Source organism: Corvus cornix, chromosome 11, assembly GCF_000738735.6.
Source record: "Corvus cornix cornix isolate S_Up_H32 chromosome 11, ASM73873v5, whole genome shotgun sequence".
Classification (NCBI taxonomy): domain Eukaryota; kingdom Metazoa; phylum Chordata; class Aves; order Passeriformes; family Corvidae; genus Corvus; species Corvus cornix.
Window position 1 is genome coordinate 11,193,914 of NC_046341.1, and position 22,762 is coordinate 11,216,675.

General features: G+C 40.4%; 1 protein-coding gene across 5 annotated transcripts in view; it reads right to left on the reverse strand.

Annotated features, from left to right (window-relative positions):
- The window catches only part of CHD9 (chromodomain helicase DNA binding protein 9), an 87,175-nt gene extending 69,233 nt beyond the window's left edge, over positions 1-17,942 (reverse strand). For all 5 annotated transcript variants that reach the window (XM_039558617.1, XM_039558614.1, XM_039558616.1 and 2 more), the window contains exons 1-4: positions 17,852-17,942; positions 9,693-9,770; positions 7,893-7,981; positions 1,569-3,171 (exon numbers count right to left, since the gene is read on the reverse strand). In XM_039558617.1, the coding sequence (XP_039414551.1) occupies positions 1,569-3,005 (1,437 nt within the window). In that variant the 5' untranslated portion in view covers positions 3,006-3,171; positions 7,893-7,981; positions 9,693-9,770; positions 17,852-17,942. The remainder of the gene's footprint in view (positions 1-1,568; positions 3,172-7,892; positions 7,982-9,692; positions 9,771-17,851) is intronic.
- Between the last annotated feature and the right edge of the window lie 4,820 nt (positions 17,943-22,762).

Consider the following 22,762-nt stretch of genomic DNA (forward strand, 5'->3'; position numbering starts at 1 on the left):
TACTATTCATTGCCTGGCTTATATCCCACATGCTCCTCATAAGTGATCCTAATTCCTGGGTTTCTCGCCCCCCCCACCCCCTCCCCTTTCCTGGAACCCATTTCCTCTTCACCCTTCAACCCAAGTATGCTCAGAGACCCCAAGAGCCTCAACACCCCTGTTCCCAACCCCTCGTTCTGCTGCCTGGCAGGGAACGGGGCGCTGCTCCCATGGCAGGACTGCACGCACACACTCCAACAGGATCACTCCTCTGTGAGCTGCTGCACCCTGTGTCTTCAAGTTGCAGAGATCTCTGAGACAAGAGTACCTACTTGGGTGCACCCTCTTTTGTTTTTTTAGGTAGGGAAGGGGAAAGAAAGTAAATCTTTACCAAAACCAACAGATTGCATCTACTGCATCATTCAGTTAATCAAGCTCATCTCAACTGCACTGCTGGATATCCATGTTCCATTAACACTCCACCACAATTTACAGAAAAAGTTTCACTGGTAGGAATTGACAATTACATGGTCCGTAAACATACGCAGAAGTTGTGATGGAGAAGCAATCTACTGAACCAAGACCAAAGATTAAGCGTGTTAAGCCCTTATCTCTACACTGATGATATCAAATTAACAGGGGGAAAAGAAAAATGCTGCATTGTCTCCTTCACAGGCCTGTGTCCTACAAACTAAGTAGAATCAAAAGTCAGTAGCTAAGTTCCTTGCCTTCCTCATATTTTTTTTTTCCCCAGAAAGACAGCATTCTATATTCTCAGGCAGAGAGAATATTGGTAGCAAGAATACAGAAGTAAACCAGTTACAAGAACCTTTTTAAAGCCGTTTTTTTTGAATGTGTATGTTTGATGTCGGAGTTGCTTCTGTTTTGAAATGCACAGATTGAAAATTAGAAAACAATTTTTATGTCATCTTCTCCTCCATGTGGAAGACTCGAATACTTGCAGTAGATGTGCACATTATAGTAAAACAACTGCTGAATTTTTTGGTTTAGCCAAAAGTTACAAAATCCAACATACACACAGCTTTTTATATGTTTTCTATTATTATTGATCACATCAAAAACAAGAATAGTAAGTGTGTATTTTTAGGCAATGAACATGAGCACAAAGACACAAAGCAAAGGACAGAGCAACAACGTAAGCACTGCAATTCTTGCAGGAAATCAGCCATACAAACCTTACCAAAGCTCTTAAGAACATGTTTCTCTAAGTACTTTTCAAGACAATAAGCCATTATATTTGCACCAAAATCATAAATCAGTAAATTTTCTCTGCTGTACTTCAGAAATACAAGCAGCAGAAGCAGCAACACCATTTTATCTGAATAAGATCATGCAAGTCTTGCTTTCTGCAGTGATAAGAAAACAACAGGAGAAAGCAACATCTGCATCAACTGGTTAGGTTTTTTTTTTTTCTCCTGAACTAGCTGTTACCTAGACTTCTTCAGGGTCAGGTAACAGCTCAGAGATTCAGTTGTCATGCTTTGACTCAAACACCAGTCACTATTATTCATTTCACCTGATCAACTAAATCAAACAGTTCAAACCCCCACTCCCAAATCCCTACATACCTGTCCTTGTAAGGTTGCACGACCTCTACCTTGCAGGTGCTGATTAGAAACTGAAGAATGCCAAGGATGGATCTGAGTTTGAGACTGTGCCCGAACGAGTTCGGATGACGGTGTCACTTGCTGTGGGGTTATGTGGTGTTCTAGGTCAGGCTCTAAAACATGGCTTGTGCTATCCTGAACAAACGCAGAGTCATCGAACTGTGGCAGAAGGTCTTCCTGCAGGAGGTCATCGGGGTCAAGTCCTGTGAATGGTTCACTATGGGTCTCCACTTGATGAAGTAGGTTGTCATCTAAAGATGTAAAACCATTGCTTTCAATAGGGTCACTGAAATGGCTTATCTGAGAAGCAGAACCAGTGGAAGCTGGAAAATTAATATTCACAGGAGAGAGTTTTGAACTACTAAAGTTGCCCTGAGGATGCGCAGAATGCAACATTTGAAAAGTACTTGAATTCAAAGGTGTATTAGGATTCAACATGTGCTCGGTTGTTTCTTGCTTGGTCCCTGTTTGAGATGTAAAGGCATCGCTTCCAGTGAAGTCAGAGATAGAGTGTGTCTGCTGGCTGGTAGAAAGAGCTGTTGTAGGCTGAAGAAGGCTGGTAGGAGAAATGTGATTATTAGAGTAAGAATACGGAGATGAAAATTGTTGACTATTACTGACAGAACATGGAGTAATAGTTGGGGACTGTCCATCAAAATTTCCTTCTTGATTCCCACAAAAATGTATTGAAGCACTTGCAGTTTGAGAAAACTGTTGAACAGACAGAGGCTGCTGTGAAGTTGATGGATTAGAAACTGAAGGTGGGTGGTTAACACTGACTCTGAGGGAAGTAGACACGTTAACTTCCATGAAGTCTTTTGGCTGACTCAGAGCATCCTGCCCCGTGTTGTTCCTGCTTTGCTGCGGCCGTAGCGAGGCACACTGATGCTGTGGTTCATTAGCCTGAAATAAGGCAAAGTCATGGTGTGCTACAAAGCTTTTGTTTTGCTGCATAGACTGAGAATGTCCTTGGTGAAAAGGGGACCCATTTTGATTTGAAACAGTTGTGGCAGTTTGATGACCCCACATAGGACTACCATCAGCCACATCTGGAAACATCCCATTGGACTGGTTTTGCGGATGAACTGGTGAACAATTGAATTGAGAGTGTGGTGATAAGACATTGTCAGCTGGGCTATTAAAAGACTGATTTACTGAGTGAAGCTTCAGTGAATCATACTGATTCAGCTGATCAAACTCACTCATCTTTTGTTGATTTTGAGCATCTTGCACATGGTTCAGTGAGTCTATGTGCAAAGGTTCAAATTCTGCACCCAAATTCAATTCATCAACAAGTGAAACAGGTCCAGGTTGAACAAAGGCATCATCTGACAAACCTTCTAAGGTCTCACTAAAAAGATTGGCATCATCAAAAAAATCCATCATAGGATCAGTCATCTTGAGAGGTCTGTTCTGCTTTTGCTCTCAACTCCAAATGGAGTCAATTTTGTCTCTCTGCAGTGAACAGAAACAAATGACATCCAGCGGTCACCACCTTATCCAAGGCATGCCAACAGCCATTAGTGCTTCTGATGAAACATTCGTCTTCAAGTGTTAAAGCATCCTGAGGGAGAGGAGTGGGGGGGAAAAAAAGCAAGGAAAAATTTACTTTAATGACTCTCTTCATCCTTCCTTCCCCTTCCCAACACTTTTAAGGATTTTTGATACTTTGTTCATAATATAAACTTTGGCTAAACCACAAATCATATAAGTTATTTTTGCTTATACTTGATGCCCTGTGCAGGGTTTATAATTTTTGTCCCTTATATAAGTATGTTTTAATTGTAATGGTTTCATTTGTTTTATTCACTCAAAGCACAATTTTAGATTCTCCTTGGTCATATTCATTAAAACTACCAAATTGCACCAGAACTGGGTTTTAGTACTCCAGAATTAGAATTTGTTTATAGCAAAGAAACCATATACTACATAAGATGTATATAATAATTCTATATGTTTAAACAAAAAAACTTGAAAGGTTATAAACTACATTTAAGTCAAAGCTTAATTTCATTAGTAAAAACTGGGATACTTTGTTTCTTCTATTTAAGTTGCATCATGCAAGTTCCCAAGAAACTATATTTTATTGTACTAAAGACGTAACATACTCTTCTTAGAAGGAAAGACAAGAGAATGAATACAATGATACAAAGAAAACCCAAAAAGAACAAGCTTTCATTCAAGGGAGTTTGCACCCCTAGTTTTGAAACATTTGAAACAATTTATTCATAGTAACACTGAGTGATGATCAATTAATTGACTTGCAGGGAGGGATTTAAGGAGAGTAGAAAAGCATGGTCAATTTAACTTTAGCCTAAAAACTCCCACATTTATAGTGTAATCAAACAGAATGGGAAATGAATGAAAAAGTGTGTCTGATAATGTAACTCCCCAGAAAACTGGTAACCATGTAGAATAGGGGAGGGGTCACTTTAAATGAGCACCTTCATGGAATAATCATTTCTTTATCCTGTCAGTACATATGTCTAATTAAAATAAAAAAGGGAAAAAAGGGGGGGGGAAGGGGAACCAGCCACAACTTGTAATTCCTGACCCTTCTACTAAAGCTCACCTTCAATTGCAATTCCTCATTAATGAATTTTCCTAAGAATAAAATTAGTATAGTATCCATCCAGAAATGAACACCCTGTAAATCCGAAATACTCTGTGATGGAAAAGGTTAGTGCTGAACCTACTACGCCCAAAGTACTTTTCAGCAAGCTGATGAAAACCCATGCTGCATATACTCCTAGTCCACTGAAGGTCATGTGACCATAGTCAGACTAAAACCAAACTTAAGTTCACAAAGCTCCTTTAGAGTTTGAGTATATGAAATTTCTGGTCTGTACAGAGAAAGGACAGATGGATCCTGTTATCATCCTGAGAGACACCGATCAAGTATGGATTGATGTGTCAGTGAGCAAGAGAACAAGCACGATAAAAAAGAAGTGACAGAAGCTTAGGGAGATGACACCTTAGCGCAGCAAAGCAGCTGTGGATCCCAGATTATACATGGGAAAATTATTGCTTAAAGTTGAGATCTCCTAAAGTCCCAAGATAAAGAAAGCATTAATATAAATTAGACCTCATTATCTTCTAACACTGATTAACTTGTCTATTTATGATTAAATGCAACACAATGATGACTTTCCCAATATGGAACACCTTCCAACAGATGACAAACAGCAGGATCCAGGTAGAAGGTCTGGCATGGGTTGTAACATTGCTAATATAATGATATCTCATCGTAGTTTATCTCAACTCAAAAGATAAGTCAGGAGAGAGCTATTTTAGCTCAGAAGAAAACCAATGCAGATTAAGTACAAAGAAGAAATATTGTAGACACAGAACAAATGCAATTCAAGAAACCCCACCTGAGGAAAGACAAGATGGAAATTATGGTAGCCATGGGTAAAATGTCATGTTCCAGGCTATCAAGGACTACTGATAAAAATCTCAAATTTGAAGCCTGTATCAGTAAGTTTACATACTGAGTCTGATCAATTTTTGGTAACCGGGAAAAATAGAGGGGAAAAAGAGATATTTCTTCCATCTTTTGCAATATAGATCCAAAGGATGTACAATTATTAACTAGTATACATGCTCTTAACTATAGAAGCCTAGAACTAACTACCCAACAGGACTAAAACAACCCCATATTAAACAAACACCAGAATCTCTTCATGTTTTACTGACCGTGTCCCTTTACAGTAAGGAAAGGGAAAAAAGCCTGCAGAACAGCTGGAATCACTGCAGCACACTCAGAGCTGGCCTCATAGAAATTTACTTCTTGGCTCAAAAACCAAGAAACACTTTCCATCTTAGTTTTTCCTACTTTCTTTCAGCATAAGGAAAACAAAAGAGGAAATCATGAACAAATAACATGAACTCTCCTTTTAAAATGCAAAGGTTTTATAAAACAAATAAATGTTAGCAGGTATAAATAGGAAATATAATCTGAAGATGTCAGCTTCACTTCAAGGATCCAAGCAAGCTGGGTAAGCACAGATGAACTTCCAAACTGAGAAATCTGAAGGCTATGTACATGAGAAACCTCTCCCAGCTAATTAGACCAATGGAAACGTACTAAGAAGAAAGCTTCTATGTAAAGAGGAGATTGTGAAGTGACAAAAAAACAAACAAACAAACAAAACCCCAACAACCCAAACCTCTTTTGTAAAGAATACCACTATAGATAGCCTGAACACAACTCTGTTGCAAAGAGAACTTGCGTTTTGACCAGGGAAGTACTTTTACCCAGTCTTCAAGGAAACTTAATGTCTGTCTTATACCAGAAGAAAAAGAAAACAAGATTTATTTTACAGAATATATCAAAAAAAGACTGAACTCATACAAAAACATAAGGCAATGGATATCAAATTTCACTCTCAAAACATGAAGTGGGGGTAGCAGTAAAAATTTTGGATGCATTTTATTTCATATATTTATTTAATTGCATTTTTGGCTACTTTTGCTGAAGTGACAACAGAAATGAAGCTACTCTAGTTATAGGCAAGTAAATCAGGTGGAGCTTAAGCACATTACCATGATATCCACTATTTCACACTTTGATACACAGGTAGCACTGCTTCATGTGACTGATGTGCAACAGTACCAAAGATAAGAGCAATCAGTGACTTTGGTAGCCATTTCAAAAGAAGTTAAAATTATGGCTATCCAGACAAATAACAGAAGCCATCTCAGAGAGAAGGTAGGGACAAATTAGCAACCACAAGGAATTAAAACAAGTCATAAAAACATGACATAACAGAAATCCAGACTACAGGAAAAGGACGCAGAAGGGGTAAACACAGAGCCATAACTAGGGAAGAGTTTTACATTATATGGATGCAAAGGGTTTAGTTTTGGGGACTTTTTAGGGAAGCAATGCAACCAGGCATTACAAACAAGAAATCTGCCAAAGAGACTGAAAAAAATCACTGTATTTGCTAAATTCTATGTAACTTGCAACAGCATGACAGCTTTGTGGCTTGCTATGATTTGCCCATCTATTAGCAGATGGAATACTGTGTCAAAAGAGGTGCAATACACCATGGTAAAACGCAGATACTCAAAAAACTGATCACTTCTGCACAATATTTAGAAATGAAACATTCCCTTCCCAATATTAAAAGACAATTACACTATCATTACTTGTCAGATTTTAACTAAAGCTTTGGCCAAGTACAAAAGGCCGAGTTAATTAAATAATACAGAAGTTACTTCCTGCTGATGCACCAATATAAATGATGTTCTATCATAGATTTAAAGATCAATGTACATGTTAAATTTAAAAGGACTAGAGGGACATAATTTCCTCAAAATCCCAGTAATATAGAAGACTAAAAAAGAACATTTAGTAGATCTAAACTCTTTTATTCCCTAACTGAAAACACTTCTACCATTCTCAGCCTTGTCTGCCTTCACTAGAGCAAAACCATCCCAAAGAGAAAGTGTAGCACAGAACTCTCTGCAATAAAACAACATGGTATCAAAAAGTCCCACAGCATATACTTAGGCTACTTACTATACTTCTTTACCAGATCCATGTGAACATTAGTTTTTAACTCAAGGTAAATTTATGAAGCCTCAAAATGGTATTTCGGTAAGCTGTACTTATTATATGGAGAGAAGACAAAATAAATTCTGTAATGTATGAAGTAAACTTAGCTGTTTTCTTTAGAGACCTACAAAAATTAAAAATACCAGCAGCTTTCTGAAAAAATGATATTTTCTAGAGAGTCTTTTGTGGTTGGATTTTTTTTTTCCTACTGTTTTGAAGTGCAGGTATGTATAATACCACAAAACTTCTTCAGACAGAGTAAGGTTTATGTTGTTGAGAAAAGGTGGTGGTGTTTGTTGTGATTGCACAAAATTCAGACCCTTTGCTTTGGTTGCATTCCAGGTTAGAATCACTTTCTTCCCAAAACTGCAAATTTAAAAGATGTATGGCAAGATGCATCATTAAAGCCTATAGTACTGTATATATCAGAAAATTACTCTTAAATCACAGATCAATTTATAAATTCTTTACCTGTATACCACTGTTTATCTGTAATACTAAGAGTTAGTGATTTAATTAGAGCATTAATACTTAGATATATGAATTCCAAAGTTTAATTATTAGCTTGGGTTGAAGTTAAGAGCTAGCACAGGCACTTAATGAACCCTATACTGTAAAAGTTCCTGATAAACCTTTAAGACAAAAATAAGTTGCTGAGATCTTCTAAATTAAAAATGTATCTTTAATAACATGTCCCATGTCAAAATAAAAAATACTCTTACCCATGAATATAGAACACATCTCTTTAATGAAGAGTTAAGAAGCTCAGAGATGTGTTTTAAATCCAGATGGATACCTCATCATCAGAGACCTGAAAATGAAGCATGTTAAACAAGTCACACAATAACCAACTTCAGGAGTGTACACTCAAATGCTATACCTGCAACTCAAAAACTCACTAGATATCATAAATCCAAGAACACCAGAATTAATACACAATCACTAGTAGCTTTTTTAAGTGTCTGGTATATAGGTACACATTCATTTTGGAAGACGACTAAAAATAACCCAAGTCTACAAACTTCTAAGGGTGAAGGGTAGTTTGTGCCACAATACTAAAAGGTTTAGGGTAACTTTAAGACACAATATAAGTACTCAAAAAAAACAACAACAAAACAAAAAGTTTTGAGGTTAGGTTTTAAACCTGTCAGTCTGAGAAGCCCTGTACATGTCTTTTAACAGCAGTGTGCTGTTCCACACTGACAGATGGACTTCAATGGGAACTGACACTGCCTTTCCGGGAGAGAATGCCTGCCTGACAGCTTTATCCTATTCCTTGCCTTGACAGTAGGTAGAGGAGCTCAATTTCAAGAGTTTCTCTTTTAATCTGAAAGAGGCTTCAAAACATTACAAAGTTTAAGGGAAAATGTGCATGGGGGGTGGGGGTGGGGTGGTTCTAGGGCCTCTGTGTAAAAGCCTCAAAGCACACAAATCTATTCTCTAACATTAAAAGACAGACAGTCTGTATAGGAACTGATATTCTACACCAGTGTGTTTTTCCATTTCAAAAATGATTATTGTGTCCAAGGCACCAAACATTCTCCAGTTCCAATACAGAGATTCTTCTTTCCCTAAATATAGTTTTGTGATGCCAAACACCTTTGCAGAACTATTAACACAGTTCAAACTTAAATAGAATCTATTACTGTATTAAGACGCAGATTTTAATACAATTATTTCCTCTCCCTACATCTTTGAATGCTGTAACATATGTGGAAGATACAAATTGGTTATAGCAGTACCAAATCCTGCAATGTTCCAGAAAAAAAAAAATTATCTGGTACTAATTTGGTACATAAATTACTACCTTTAACCTCCTTTTATTATTCAGTAACTTTCCAAGACTTATTCCAAGGTTGCTAAACTAAAATGTCTCTGCTCTGTAATAATGGGGACACTTAACGCAGAGAGGTATTTTTCTAAAATTCATATGAGGTAAGCATGTACCCAAACACACATGTAGGGGAAAGTTGCTAAAATACATCCATCTTTGTTTACCATCTATGTGAAGGGATATGAATTTTGTATCAAAACAGCAAGAAAACTTGCTCTAGATGTTCTGTTTTTCTGTACTGGAAATCCCATAATACAAATAGAGCTCCTGTCATGCACAAGTCCTCTTCACATCCAGAAATTAGAATAGAGTTTGAAACTATTTAACTGTCTGGTTCTATGCAACATTTTAATCTATTTTTTTGTTCCTAAATCTCTGCCTATTTGAAAGTTCTTTGTTGGCTAAATAAAGTTAAAGCATAAAGGTTTTACAATATGTTAACTAACTGAATAGAGGCATTCAAAAATTTATTATTTGAAAAAAGAAAAATTGAAAACTTGCTATCAAGTAATTTATCCTACCTGTAAGAATTCAACAGTAAAAAAAGAAATCTAATCCACCTATATCTACCATATAGGACAAATGCTATTTAAAGTTCTGTTTTGGCTATCCAAAACACCTGTGTATCCTTCTTCAACTAGATTGTTCTTGAATCCTAAAAATAAAGAGAAAAAAAGATGTTTCTTACTCTTTAGGACAGTGTCCACTTGCTTGAACAGCTTCCAATATGGAGACAATTGTGGAATACTTAAAAGTTTGAAAAATCCTACATTGAAAAGAAGAAGAAAAAAAAAAATAACTAGATATACATTCACCAGGTCTGCAATACATTATTCTAAATATGAAATACAACAAATACGTCAGACAGCAGAAGATTCACTAATGATTATACAAAGTACCAAAGAGAAATCCACACAAAAGGAACTTAGAGCTTTCATAAGTTCCAAAATGGGATCTATCGCCACAGATTCTCACATAAGTTATATTGCATGTGAACTTTTAAATACACATATATATACATATGTATCTGTTAAGTGTGATGTGTTAAAAAGATTATTCTGTAAAGATGCCTTCTTTGGGAGAAGGTCTTAATCCTTGCTTTTGAATCTTGAATTGGTAAAATTAACTGATATACAGTAAAAGTTACATTTCATTAAATAGATCCAGAACTGTGTTTGTTATAAGCATGCCTAGATCCATATTGAACCATCTTAGAAAGTTTTTAAAAAATTATCTTTCACAGTCCAACTAATATAGTATCTTCCTAAAATACTGAAAGAAAAATACACATTTCCCTAAGTACACGATTCCCTTATGTTCCTTGATGAATTTCTAAAGCATTACTATTACTAATAAAAAAATGTGAACAACAGTATTTTGGCTATTTCTCTAAATATATGCAGGGAGGGCTCAGAGCAGGGACCAGGCTCTGCTCAGTGGTGCCCAGCAATGGGACAAGGGGAACGAGCGGTGATGCCCAGGAAGTTCCACCTGAACATGAGGAAGGACTTCTTTCCTGTGCAGTGCCCAAGTACTGAACAGATTGGCCAGAGGCTGTGGAGTCTCCCTCACTGGGGATATTCCAGAACTGTCTGGACACAATCCTGTGCCCTGTGCTCTGGGATGGCCCTGCCTGAGCTGGGTGGTTGGACGAGATGATCCCACTGTGGTCCCTTCCAACCTGACCTATTCTGTGAATCTGTAATTCTTATTTTGGACACTAAACCACAGATTTTTATACACATCAGTGTAACAGGAAATAAACACTTCATTTCAATTAGTTGAGAATAGCTCCCCAAACTTCTGGTTTTCAAAATGTCATGTAAATTTTAATAAATCAGTTTAGTTTTACACAACATCCTTGTGTGCTTTTATGTCTTCAGTTTTGGCAAATACCTTTAGAAAATTTAACAGCAGTTGAAGACACTATTTTCAACTACCTTTTTCACCTTTCTGCCAAAGGTTATTGCCCTCAACGCACACCTGCAGAACAAAACACGTAGGTGTGCATCTGCTGCTTCAGTATATAGTCTCCCATAAGTTTTAACTCTTCCTCTTGTTTGTTTAACAAACCCATTAGACTTTGCATTAAAACGGCAGATTTTGTCATTTATATTTTGTGTACGTTAATTACAATAAAGGGACAATGATAATACAGCGAATAACAACATCTTAATCTGCTACTATTGATAGGGATCTAGAAAGATACCAAGAGGTTGGAATATCTTTTTGCAAAGAACAAAGTTTATCCCCAAGTCAGGTGAAAATAGCTGTTGAGAAGTTCAGGCATTTGGCCACCAAACTACTGAAGGAATCCATACTAGTAATGAGTACTGCTCTTAAAACACTGCAATTTTGTTTCTCTAAAGTGTACCTGTGGAGATTCTCATAAATTTCAGGACTTCAGTGATTTCCTTCTTGTATTTCTAATACAGAAAACAAAAATTTCCCATGTTTTGTTTTAATACCACTACACTCAACTTTTTTCTTTTTAGTATATCTGCATAAAATACAAATGTCTCTTTTGGAACTTTAGTTGTCAAAAGAGTAACATATTCAGTGTAATGTATTTATAGTTTGCAGTTTACCTCTGATCACTAGAAAGAGTTACACAAACTTCCTTGTAAATTTCAAAAGAAAATCTTCTGTGCTGCTGAGATTTCAGATGTAAGCATTACAGGCTTTCTGTAGTTTTGTCATCAATTTCAGCATTACACCTTAAATTAGACCTACAACATATGTTTCTGGATTCTGATATCTTTCCTCAGGAACATTTAGGCCATTTTAAGATTTAGAAAAACATTTGCATTAAAAGTCAGAAAAAAAACCCTTTTCATTTTCACGTGTGCCCTAAACCAAGATTTCATTACAAAACATCAGAGACAGAAGACTTCAGAGCACAGCCCTCTTTCAATTCACAATCTGATAATACACTATCTTCCAATAATTCTCATGTTCTAGCCTGATAAGCATCTGTGTGAACTACTGCAAGTTTATAACCTGGAAGTACCAACTAGAACAATGCAAAGGATTGTGCCTGTTTTACAGATTCCTATGGATCCTGATTGATGATTACAGACAGCAGCTGTGAAGACTTGACATTGACAGAAATCTGCATTGGGAAAAAAAAGAGTACAATTTCAAGTCTTGACACTGCCAGATTAGGATATGCCAGTACTTTACTGAACAAAACAGGTTCAGACATCCCACTCCACACCACATTTACCAGCATAAGGAGTTTCATCTATATCACAAGTCTGCCCCATTCAGAGGAAGACTGCCTACAAGTTTTCTGTTGTTTTGTTTTTTGGGGTTTTTTAAAACTGTATATAAGGAGATTTGATAAGAAAGTTTCCTAAAAGAGTTCCTCTCAGGCACATGTTAAGCGAGACACTCCAAGTTTGCAATTTATTCAGTATACTCTTCTTAAATTAGGAAATCAATTAAAACTAATAACTCAAGCAAAACATCATTTTGCATCTTGTCTCAGTTTCCAGCACAGTCAGGACATATTCCTGAATTTACCTGCAACAGACAGAGACTCCAGACAACTTTCACTGTGACATCAATACTTTGGCACAAGAATCTGACAGTCAAAATGGACTTTAAAAAAACTTCCCCAGTTAAATGGGACAATACTCACCTGTTTATCAAGAGTATTTATGAATTAGTTCTTAAGAACTTGCCTAAAAACCTGCCTCTGAAGCTAAACTTAAGTTTAGCTTCTGAAAAACAGCAAAAAAATACTTTGAAGAACTACATGCTGAAACCAGCAACACCATATTACATGGACTCAAGCCCATTGTCGTACCTAACACTGTTTTTAACGTAGGTGGAAGCCATAACTACAGTAGCTTTACTACAGGGTAATTGAAAGCAAAAATATATTGTATTGAATTCTCGGATTTCCAATAACATATGGAATATCAGATGGGCAGACTTTCATGGCATTACATAAATGAAATATTTCTGAAGTTAAAAGTTTCTTCATTAGGGTGTTCAGTATCAAATGTAATAAAACCATTTCTTTTCAAAAGCTATTTACAGAACAAATTTTGGAGGAATTCCTGAATTTTAGTGACCAGCATAAAAGAGTGAACAAACCTTTTATACTGCTCATGCGGCACAAGGAAAAGTGCCCAAGAAAACACTGCAGACGGAAACAATTTGGTAACCAGAGTTACATTTTTAATATGACTCAGATAAAGAACAAAGTCAAAATTGCCATTTGTCTCCAGAAAAAGGATGGGAACATTTTTCCATCTTCCTGCAAATTCTAACTGTTGATTTAAGATTAAAACAAAAATATATATCACTTACAAAGAGAAAGACACATGTACACTGCCAGCCTACAGACATTAATATTTGGCAATGCCTGGCTAATCTGTATGAATGAACCTGAAGATTTCAACACATCTGCTTACTGGCAGATGCCATACCTTACCAATGTATTTCTACTGAACTCTGACTTTAAAAAAAAATGCTTCCTACTTTGTAACATTTTTCTTGCAGCTTAGAAAGTGAATGTAATGTAAAGTCAGCACTGAAAGTGGAACTTGGATCCAAGGTGCTTCCAAAAGTAGCCTTTTACTTGATCACTAAAGCTCATGGTAAGAGGTAACAGAGTATACATCTGAATTCTATTACATACACATTTTGAAAGTACTCCTAAGGTTCTAGTGTTTCTAAAGTCAAGATAAATCTTCATTAACCACACTGTTAAAAATTATTTAGACTTGGTCTTCTGCAAGTTTTCAATGCTGCATTTACTCAAAAACATGGTCATTGTAAACCACATTATACATTTTCTTGTAACACTTCTAGAAAAAAAAATACTGCTTAAAAAACGATCTCCCCTCCCTGCAATGCTGTAAATAAGAAAGTCCTGTGGTCAGCCTGTTTGACTTTTGTCCAGCTCACTCTCGCATTTATGAACTGGTCAGACAGATTAAATATGAGAATCTTGCTATTCCTTCAGCAAAAGCAAAAGCTGCAAATGCTTTGCAGTTGCTGTTTTATCAGCAAAATAATCACTTCCTAGTATTTTTCTTTTGCTGAAAGGGAAAGAGAATACTTCAACAATATAATAATGTTAACTATCAATTCTTGAAGGTTTGACTAAACAAAAAGCTGGTTTCTCCATCATCCATTCCTGTGTACACGGATACCCTGCGTTCCTGAGGCACCACTTCTGACTACAGGAAGAGCACTGGGAAATAGAATGAGGACACTAAGGGAGCCCAAGTAAGTGTGAGATTTCAAAGTCTTCATTAAGCTTACAGCTAACATGGTTTGGTAGAGCCAAGACCATTAAAAGGACAACTCTGGATAGGTTGGTGGAAGAATATAAAGTATTGACAAAATTATATGGGTTAGGAAATAATCTGGGTGTGAAGGGTTACCAGACTTCAGTTAAACACAAAAATGTTTCAACTGGATGATTTCTAAACACAAGTACCAAGCATTACTGAGAATTCAGTTCATATATAATGGTGGAAAGAAGGAGAATACTGCAATCCAGTGATGAATAGGATATGCCATTTGACTCCACCCTAAATTGTATGAAAAGTATCAAAGAAATAAGATGATGCAGGTATTTGGGCACTTCTTTCTACGAGACTGATATAGAAGAAGAAAAAAGCACTGTAAAGAATCTGAACCCATAAAATATATAATTGTCCAGCTTACCTGTACTTCTGAAGTGTCTGAAGGATACATATACCATAAATATATGGAATATTTTTACTGTAAGATACATTAAAAAAACCCACCTTAAAACTAACCCTATAAACCAAGTGAGAACAAATGTGCATCTACTTACTTCATGGGTTCCACAAAAAAGGCAATTTTAAAGCATGTCAGTCTTTTGGGTTTAATCTGTCTGCATCATTAACTTATCTCACTCATAAAAGGAAACAAATGAAAATTCCCTGATTTAGGGTCTCTATAGTCTCTCAGTAGTGGTTCATGTCATACATCTTTTAGATGACACTAAGAATACTTTTTAAAACCACACTCTGCTTTCATCAACATTTTTCCATGACTGAACTCTTCGACTAATCTTCAGGAGCATTTAGCACAAGCAGCTCATGTGAAATGAGAAGGTGATGAGATTCCTCTAAATTCTTGAGGAACTGTAAGACTTTAAATTCCACTTCTTTTTACAGAAAAAATGATAGCCTTGCTCTGAGTGGCGTGAATTAGCATAGCTTCATCATGAAAAGCAGCATAAAGTTGTATAAATAGAACTATTTGGTTAAATACAAACAAGCAAGTTAGCACAAGGTAAACCAGCACATGTGCACTGTAACTACTTAGGTGCCTGCCCTTGTCATCTTCTAAATACAAAGTAAATTGATGCTTACTCACTAACAGCGAAAGAAAAAAAGCTCCTTCATATTTACTTTAAGGTTAGAGAGTTCACAATGGCCATTAACCACAGAGCTGTTGATATCTAAGCTGACATCCTACTTTACTTCCCACTAACTTCTCCATGTGCCAAGGGCCTGGCACACTGATCCCTGAATAGGTTAACATTCAAAAACACGTGTATTAATTTTTGCTCTTTGGTTTACACAATCTGGGCATTGAAGTCCGTGGCACTTTGGAAGTCTCATCTGACAGATGCAGGAAGAATGAAAAAGTCATTATTAGTTACAGGTGTAAGGCGCTGAAGGTGTGTAAAAACTACTAAGTGCTACTCTTTCCTTAATAGTTCACAAAGTCTAAGATAGGAATAATCGTTGATTTTAGAATATTTACCTTGTGAAACTAACAGAAAGTTGATCTGTGCAACAAAACGTTAAAATTCAGGGACAGGATAAAAATCCAGATTTTGCTCAAAAATGATGGAATATTAATATTCTGCTTTGAATTATAAACATATTTATAACTGCATGCAAATGATTACATGTAAAACAAGGTGAAATAATTTTTCTACCTCACACCTGCCAATTGGGAACTTGGTGTCAAATGATCCAGGTTTAAAAAGAGTTGCAATGATCTTTTAGGACTGACGGGCCTAGCTCTCCTGAGAGAGGAGGGTTACTCTTTAAGGCTACTTTTTAAAGTCTCAAAAAATACCCAAGAGAACTAGAAACCCTATCCTGCCACAGAAATTGTTACTTTGTACCCCATGAGCATGAATTGTAACACAGAAAGGTTCAGCTGTCTTCAACATAATGGCGGGAGACCAAGCCGTATCTTCTCACACTGATGAAGTTAAATGGCTTTCACGAACTGAAGGAAGTTCTCAGCTGCTAAAGATTCAAGGCACTTAGGATGCAACAGTGAGGAGACCAAACCATTTCTTGCAAACTGAAAGTGTCTGCATCAACCTTGTTGTCACAGCTATCCAACAAAAAAGAGAGAATTCAGAATCCTTTCCACCTGGTTTTCATCCCCGTTCACAAAAATTTGTGTGTAAAGAAGGAATGAAGAGGTTTTAACCTTTTGCTGTGTTAAAGCCTCATTGGGAAATGTGACAATTTCTCCACTTCACTAGAATAAAGATGCATGCCACCTATCCACCCAGTGCCATCTACCCACAGTACCGAGCTGGCCTCAGAATCCTAATCCTCTCCTTGTCATCCCCGGAGGAGGTCAGCTTGCAGCCCCTATCTGGAAAACGCCAGTCCATAAATTCCAGCCCTGCAGTTTGACAGCCAAATCCCCTTTTAAGCCTCCACCCATGCAGCAGGAGCCTGTGGCCATGCACCACCAGCTCTCCTCACCTCAGCAATCTTGCAGCCCAGGAGAGCAGACTGCATGCCCATCTCCATCTCTCCCAGACACACCTCACCTCGTGTCAACCCTCCCCTGCCATCTTCCTTTCCCCTGCTCCCACGTTTCCTGGTGTGGTGGATGCAAGCCAGTGGGCTGCCAAACTCAGCTCCTCTTTTCCTTACTGCTTCCCTTGCCCTGGGAAATGATTTTAATTTCTCCCTCTGCCCACCTCTATTATCTTGTGTGATGAGAAGCCAGGTCTGCCATGCCCACTGTTCTGCTTGGGAGGGTCTGCATCCCTTCCCTGCCTCACAGTACCTTCCTAAACGACACAAGGTGGCCGGGGACATCCTTGCCCTCCCTATCTTCCTCCACTCAACCCTTTTCTGTCCCTGCCACCTCCTCGGTGGGGGAGAGGGACATGCAGCCTTTTCCTCTGACTCCCCTAAGGAGACCAGCCCTCTTCCCTTCGCCCTGCCATCTTCTTACCTGGAAGAGGGCGGGACGTTCAGGCTCTCCCCCCACCCCGCTACCCCGGGAAGGCCCAATTCCTCCCCCCAAACTTCGCCCCCACCCCCGGCCACCTCTGGGCGCCGTGGCGGGGCCGCGGGTGGCGGGGACCACATCCCTGGGCGCCCCCGCCGCCTCCATCCTGCCCGCTCCACCCGCGCCGCCCCCGGGAAAAGCCTCGCCTCGCCGCCGCCCCCCTTCCTCCTCCCACCTCCGCCGGCGAGGTGCGAGGGGCCGGCGCGGAGCCCCGCGCCCGGCGGTGTCGGCGAGGGGCGGAAGCGGGCGGGGGCGGCGGCGGGGAGAGCCCGGGTGCCGAGCAGGCCGCGCCGCGCCGACCCCGGCGGCAGCAGGGGCGGGCAGGGCTGGGGGGGCCGTCCGGTGTCTCCGGCACCTGGACCGCGGCCTGCCCGTCCCTCCGCACGTACTCACCGCCCGGTTCGCCATTACGGAGCCGCCGCCGCTGCCCGGCAGGAGGCGGCGATACCCCGCGCCTGTGACAGCTCCGCGCCGGGGCGGCCGCGGGCGGGCGCGGCGGCTTCCCCTCCCCCCCGCGGGGATTCCCCCCGTGTCCCCCCCCCCCCCCGGGAGCCGGCGGGCGAGGGCGGCACTCACCGTGCGGTGTCGCAGGCCGGCGGGCGGCGCGGGCGGTGCTCGGCGCTGTCCCCGCGCCTCTCCCCGCTCCTCCCCGCGGGCGCTGGCGCGGGAGGGGCCCCGCGCGGGGGGGGGGGGGGGGGGGGCGAAGTTTCACTCGCTCCGCGCCGCGACCCCACCGGCCCCAGCGAACCCGCGGGGACGGGCTGGGGGGCGCATTTGCATATTTGTCACCCCCGCGCTGATTGGCCGCCCGCGCGGGGGCCGCCGCCGCGCGCTGACACGGCGGCTCGGAGAGGGAGGGAGGGAGGGAGCGGCGTGAGGGGAGGAAGAGGCGGGCGGAGCGGGGACGGGGCGCGGGAAGGGGCGTGCGCGGGGCGGGGATGCGCGGGGGGCGGAGAGGGGAGCCGGGAGCGTGCGAATTTCCTTCCCGAGACACCTTCTCCCTCCCGCCGCAGCCCCCACGGGAGGGGCCGCCCTGGTGGGGCGGGGGCGGGCAGCGCGGAGCCGATGAAATGGTGCGCGCGGCGGGCTGGGTATATCCAATATGGCCCCTGTGCCGGGAGAAGCCAATCCCGGGCGCGGTTACTCCGGAGGCTCCGGCGGAGGCCGGGCCGGGATGCGGGGCAGGCCCGTGGCGGCGGTGGGGGGAGCGGGGATTTTCCCTGGGAAAGGGAAACTTGGCGCTCCAGCGCGTTTTCGTGAGGCGCTCACGCAGCCGCTGTGGGCACCCCGGCCGTGCCTCGGGAAGAATGCGCTCAGCAGCGGGAATGCCGCCTTCGCTCTAGGAAATCGCGGGGGCGCGTTTGACACCGACACTGGGGATGCTGCTTGTTATCCAAGGCTCTCCCTCCCTTCCGGCGGAGCCTGTGGGCTGGCAGCTCAGTTCATCTGACCCACCAGGTCTTCCATTGAAAGCCAAGTGCTTGCAGGGAGAGCAAGGGGAATTCCCGCCTGTCAAAGGAAAAGGTGGATGCCAGGCAGGACGAGCGTAGCCTCAGGTACACCATATCAAGCCACTTTGGGATACATTTCTTGAACATGCTAAAAGGGCACATACATTCCTACAAAATTAGCTATAAGCTTTTTCTTTTACGTAATACTTTTCCAAACATATTAAAATTAAGCGCATTTATCCCCAAGTATTGATTTCAAGATGAAAATTCAGAAGTAACCATTGCCAAAACCACTTCAATATTATCTGAAATAACTTTTATTTTTGAAGTGTCAAGCTACAAAGCTGTTACAGGAGTCGTTTGCCTGTAGCAGGACAGCAGAGCAAAAAGCTCGAGGAGGGAGTTTGTAGCATGGCTGAAATGAGAAACCTTGTTGGGTCTTGCCTGCAGCTTTACTTATGGTGCCAAATAAATAGAGAAAAAAAAAAAAAGAAGAAGAAACACTTTACGTGGGCAGTTACATAGCTCTTGTGAGTTGACCTAAAGACTGAATTAAGAATTCCAGGAATATAAGAAAATTCTCAGTCAGAGTTATCTATGCTTGGGTATTGTGCCTGTGAGGACCGCATGCATAGAGGCAATCAGAAATTTCACCCTAAGTCTTCCCTTCCTTGCTGGCAGGGAACTAGGGATATGCTTCTGGTTCTCTCCAACCTGTTGCTTCTAGGGTTAGGATATAATTTAAGATAAATTTTATCATTATACCAAGAGTCAGATTTGTTGTGTATCTTATATGCTTAATTATATATTGTAACTCATTAATTGATTTCAGAGTTTCTAAATAGTTTCTCTATTGAGATTCTGTAGCTACAAGCATAAGGTAGGTTCTTGCTCGGCATTAGTTTAGAGGACAAGCCTTTAAGCAAGCTGCTTCAATGTTTTAGCTTTACAGTACCTTTATTTTTCTCCCTATCTGTCAAATCCTTCATCATAAAAACTTTAATTTTCCTCTCAGACTATTCAGAAGACTACTGTTAATATTTATGCTAAACTTTCTGTGTTACTCTCTTCTTTTAGCCAGCCCTATAGATTTTTTCTTCCTAATTTTCTTTTCTCTCACTAGCAACTGAGAAAAACTTCAAAAAATAAATATAGTTGTTGGGGGTTTTTTTTAAGTCCTAATGGCTTCTAAATCAAAACCTTTATGTCTTTGCTCCTGTAGCTCCCATAGAGAAATAAGCAAGTACTTCAATGGAAAAAAGGTAGCCTTCACCCTTTTATTACAATTAGCCAGCCAATGGTCGTGCTTCCTTAATAAAGCTATCAATACCACTGTAACATTGTGAAGTGCTCTCAGCTCTGGATAGTGTGAATGGCAGTGTCATAAGTTGAGAGCACAAGCTTAGAATCATAAATCACATGAACGACTGAAAATAGGATCATGTGACTGGTTATTCTGCTGCTCAAAAGGACGTTGAAACTCATGAGCATTTAATGTTTAGATGGCTCCTTTTAAAAGTTAGAAAACAGATTGCATAAATGTACAGAATTAAATGGTGATTTTTTTTTCTAGGCTTCATTTTCTTAAACACATTACTGTCTCATCAGTTTTGGAGATGGCTTTTACACAGTGTTAATTTTTATTTCCATCAAAGCTTCTTACATTTTACATTACCACCCTGAAATCCTACTATTGTTTCAAGCAATCATAATTTTAACAGGTTTTATATATTTTATGGTATCTTTATTTTCTCAGCAGCACTGCTTCACAAGGTAATTATATTGTCTTGATTATAGTGTATTGGTGATTCTTTTGAAATGTTGGGTTTGGTAAGAGTGAAAGAATACTTTGTCCCTCCTCTCCTTTTTTTTTTAAATAAATACTTTTCTTCAAATGTCTCATGTACCACACTTTTAGAACACATGCATTTTTTAATGTTTTCGGTTCTTACAGAACTATAGTGATTTATTCTGCTCAGGATTTACCACGTGTGTGTCTTGTAACTCATTGTAGCCTATAGAGGGAGAAGTCCTGTGTACTCAAAACAAGGATATTCATCCTTTATCCTTCTGTTAGGTGTGGAATAAAATTTTGCAAGAAAACCTCTAATAGAGGAAATCAGTTGCTGAGCTTTTCTGTACTTCGGTTATCCATGGAAGTTGCTGCAGAGGTATTAGGTCAGGGCTCAAATGACCCATTGAATCATTTAGGTAGGAAATGACCTCTAAGCTCATTGAGTGCAACCGTTCCCCCAGCACTGCCAAACCCACCACTAGCCCATGTTCCTCAATGTCACATCTACATATCTTAAATCCCTCCAGGGATGGTGACTCCACCACTTCCCTGGGCAGCCTGTTCCAATGCTTTACAACCCTCTCAGTGAACAAATGTTTCCTAATCTCCAATCTAAACCTTCTCTGGCACAACTTGAGGCCATTTTCTCTTGTCCTATCACTTGTTACTGAGGGGAAGAGACGGCCCCCCACCTGACTACAACCTCCTCCCTTCAGGTAGCTGGAGAGAGCAATAAAGTTCTCGTGCAACTGAATGTGCTGCTGAGATTTCACTGTTGCCACAGTGACTGCTTTGATCCCTCTCAGTAGCCACTCTGTGTGGCTTGGGAAAGCAGAGGGCAGCTGTGTGCACAGATCGCTGTGTTGGAGCATCTCTCTCTGTGTCTTTGTGCTCTAAAAGCCTGGTAAAATCTGGGATGCAGGTGAAGACCTGCAGTGCCACGCAAAACAAGCCCTTGCTGAGATGTTCGGTTGCTCAGTGGGTGCCTCTGCAACCTGCAGCATGAACAGGGAACACTTTCTCCAGGTAATTTCTGGAGCTATTAACAACTGCAAGGTGAGGGGCTCTGCTCATATCATTTTACCTTTGAATATATTCAAAGTCACATGTTCCCATACGGTTCAAATCGGGGAGCCCTGCTTGTTTCCTTGTGCTGTTGTGTGGCAGTTTGTGGTTTTGTGTGAGCTGGAATGAACACTGGAACTCCTGCAGGGAGCAGCTATGCTGTGCACCTGCACATCTGAAACACTGCAGATGCAAAGGAAGTACCCGGAAGCAGATGGTTTCTCTCATGGCCTAGCAGAGACAGATGTAAATCAGGATATCGTTATAAATCTTTTTAGATTAGGACAAAATTTAATTATTTGACAGTGCTTGAGAACAATTGCGTCCAAGGATGTGGATCAGAAATAGAGGCTGGAATTCTGCATATAAACCTTTCATATTGTGATAAACAACTACAAATAAAGATCTGATTGCTAATTATATGTGCAAATAATCTGCTTTGTAATATGGAAATCTGTTGGCAGCTAGAGTGTTCTACTTTTACTATGTCCTAAAAGTTTAACTGGCAGCTGCGTACTACTGATGTAAATTGAGTAAACCTGCAGTCAAGTATCAAAATGCTGATTTCTGAAACTATTTTCGTTGCTGTTTCCTCAAACACCTACATCTGTGTCTGCTTACCACAATGACAGCCACAAGTATGCTGTTAATTTGATGAAGCCCTAATGATAGTATTGAAATTTGTCATGAAATAGGAGGTATGAAGGGTGAACATTTTAAATCTGAGCTTACTGAAAAATTCTTTTTCTACCACATCATGTTTTTTATTAAGAAACTTATAAAGCACGGTTTTAGGGTACACATGGCAGTGCCCAGTTTTAGGTTTTAGCAAAGGTTTACTGCATTGTCTTTTGAAAGAACAGAAGTTTGTATCTTGATAGGCTGGGGTCAGTTTGTGATTCTAGGCACTGCGATTTGTGAGTTGGGGTTTAAAGTGTAGTCTGTAAAGATCACTTTTAAAGAAGAAGGGGGATACAGGACCTCCTCTAGGCTCTTGTGTTAGGAAGAAAACAGCCCTTTATTAAGCCCAGCTGCAGGTTGTGATGAGCACATGGAGCTCAGGTCACCTGACTCTCTCTTGTCTCCATAAGGCAGCACTGAGGCCTCCTTGTAGTTTTCTGCAGAGTGGTTTGGTAGGGAGGAGTTTTCAGGAGAGAAAGAAATCAATTATAGCTG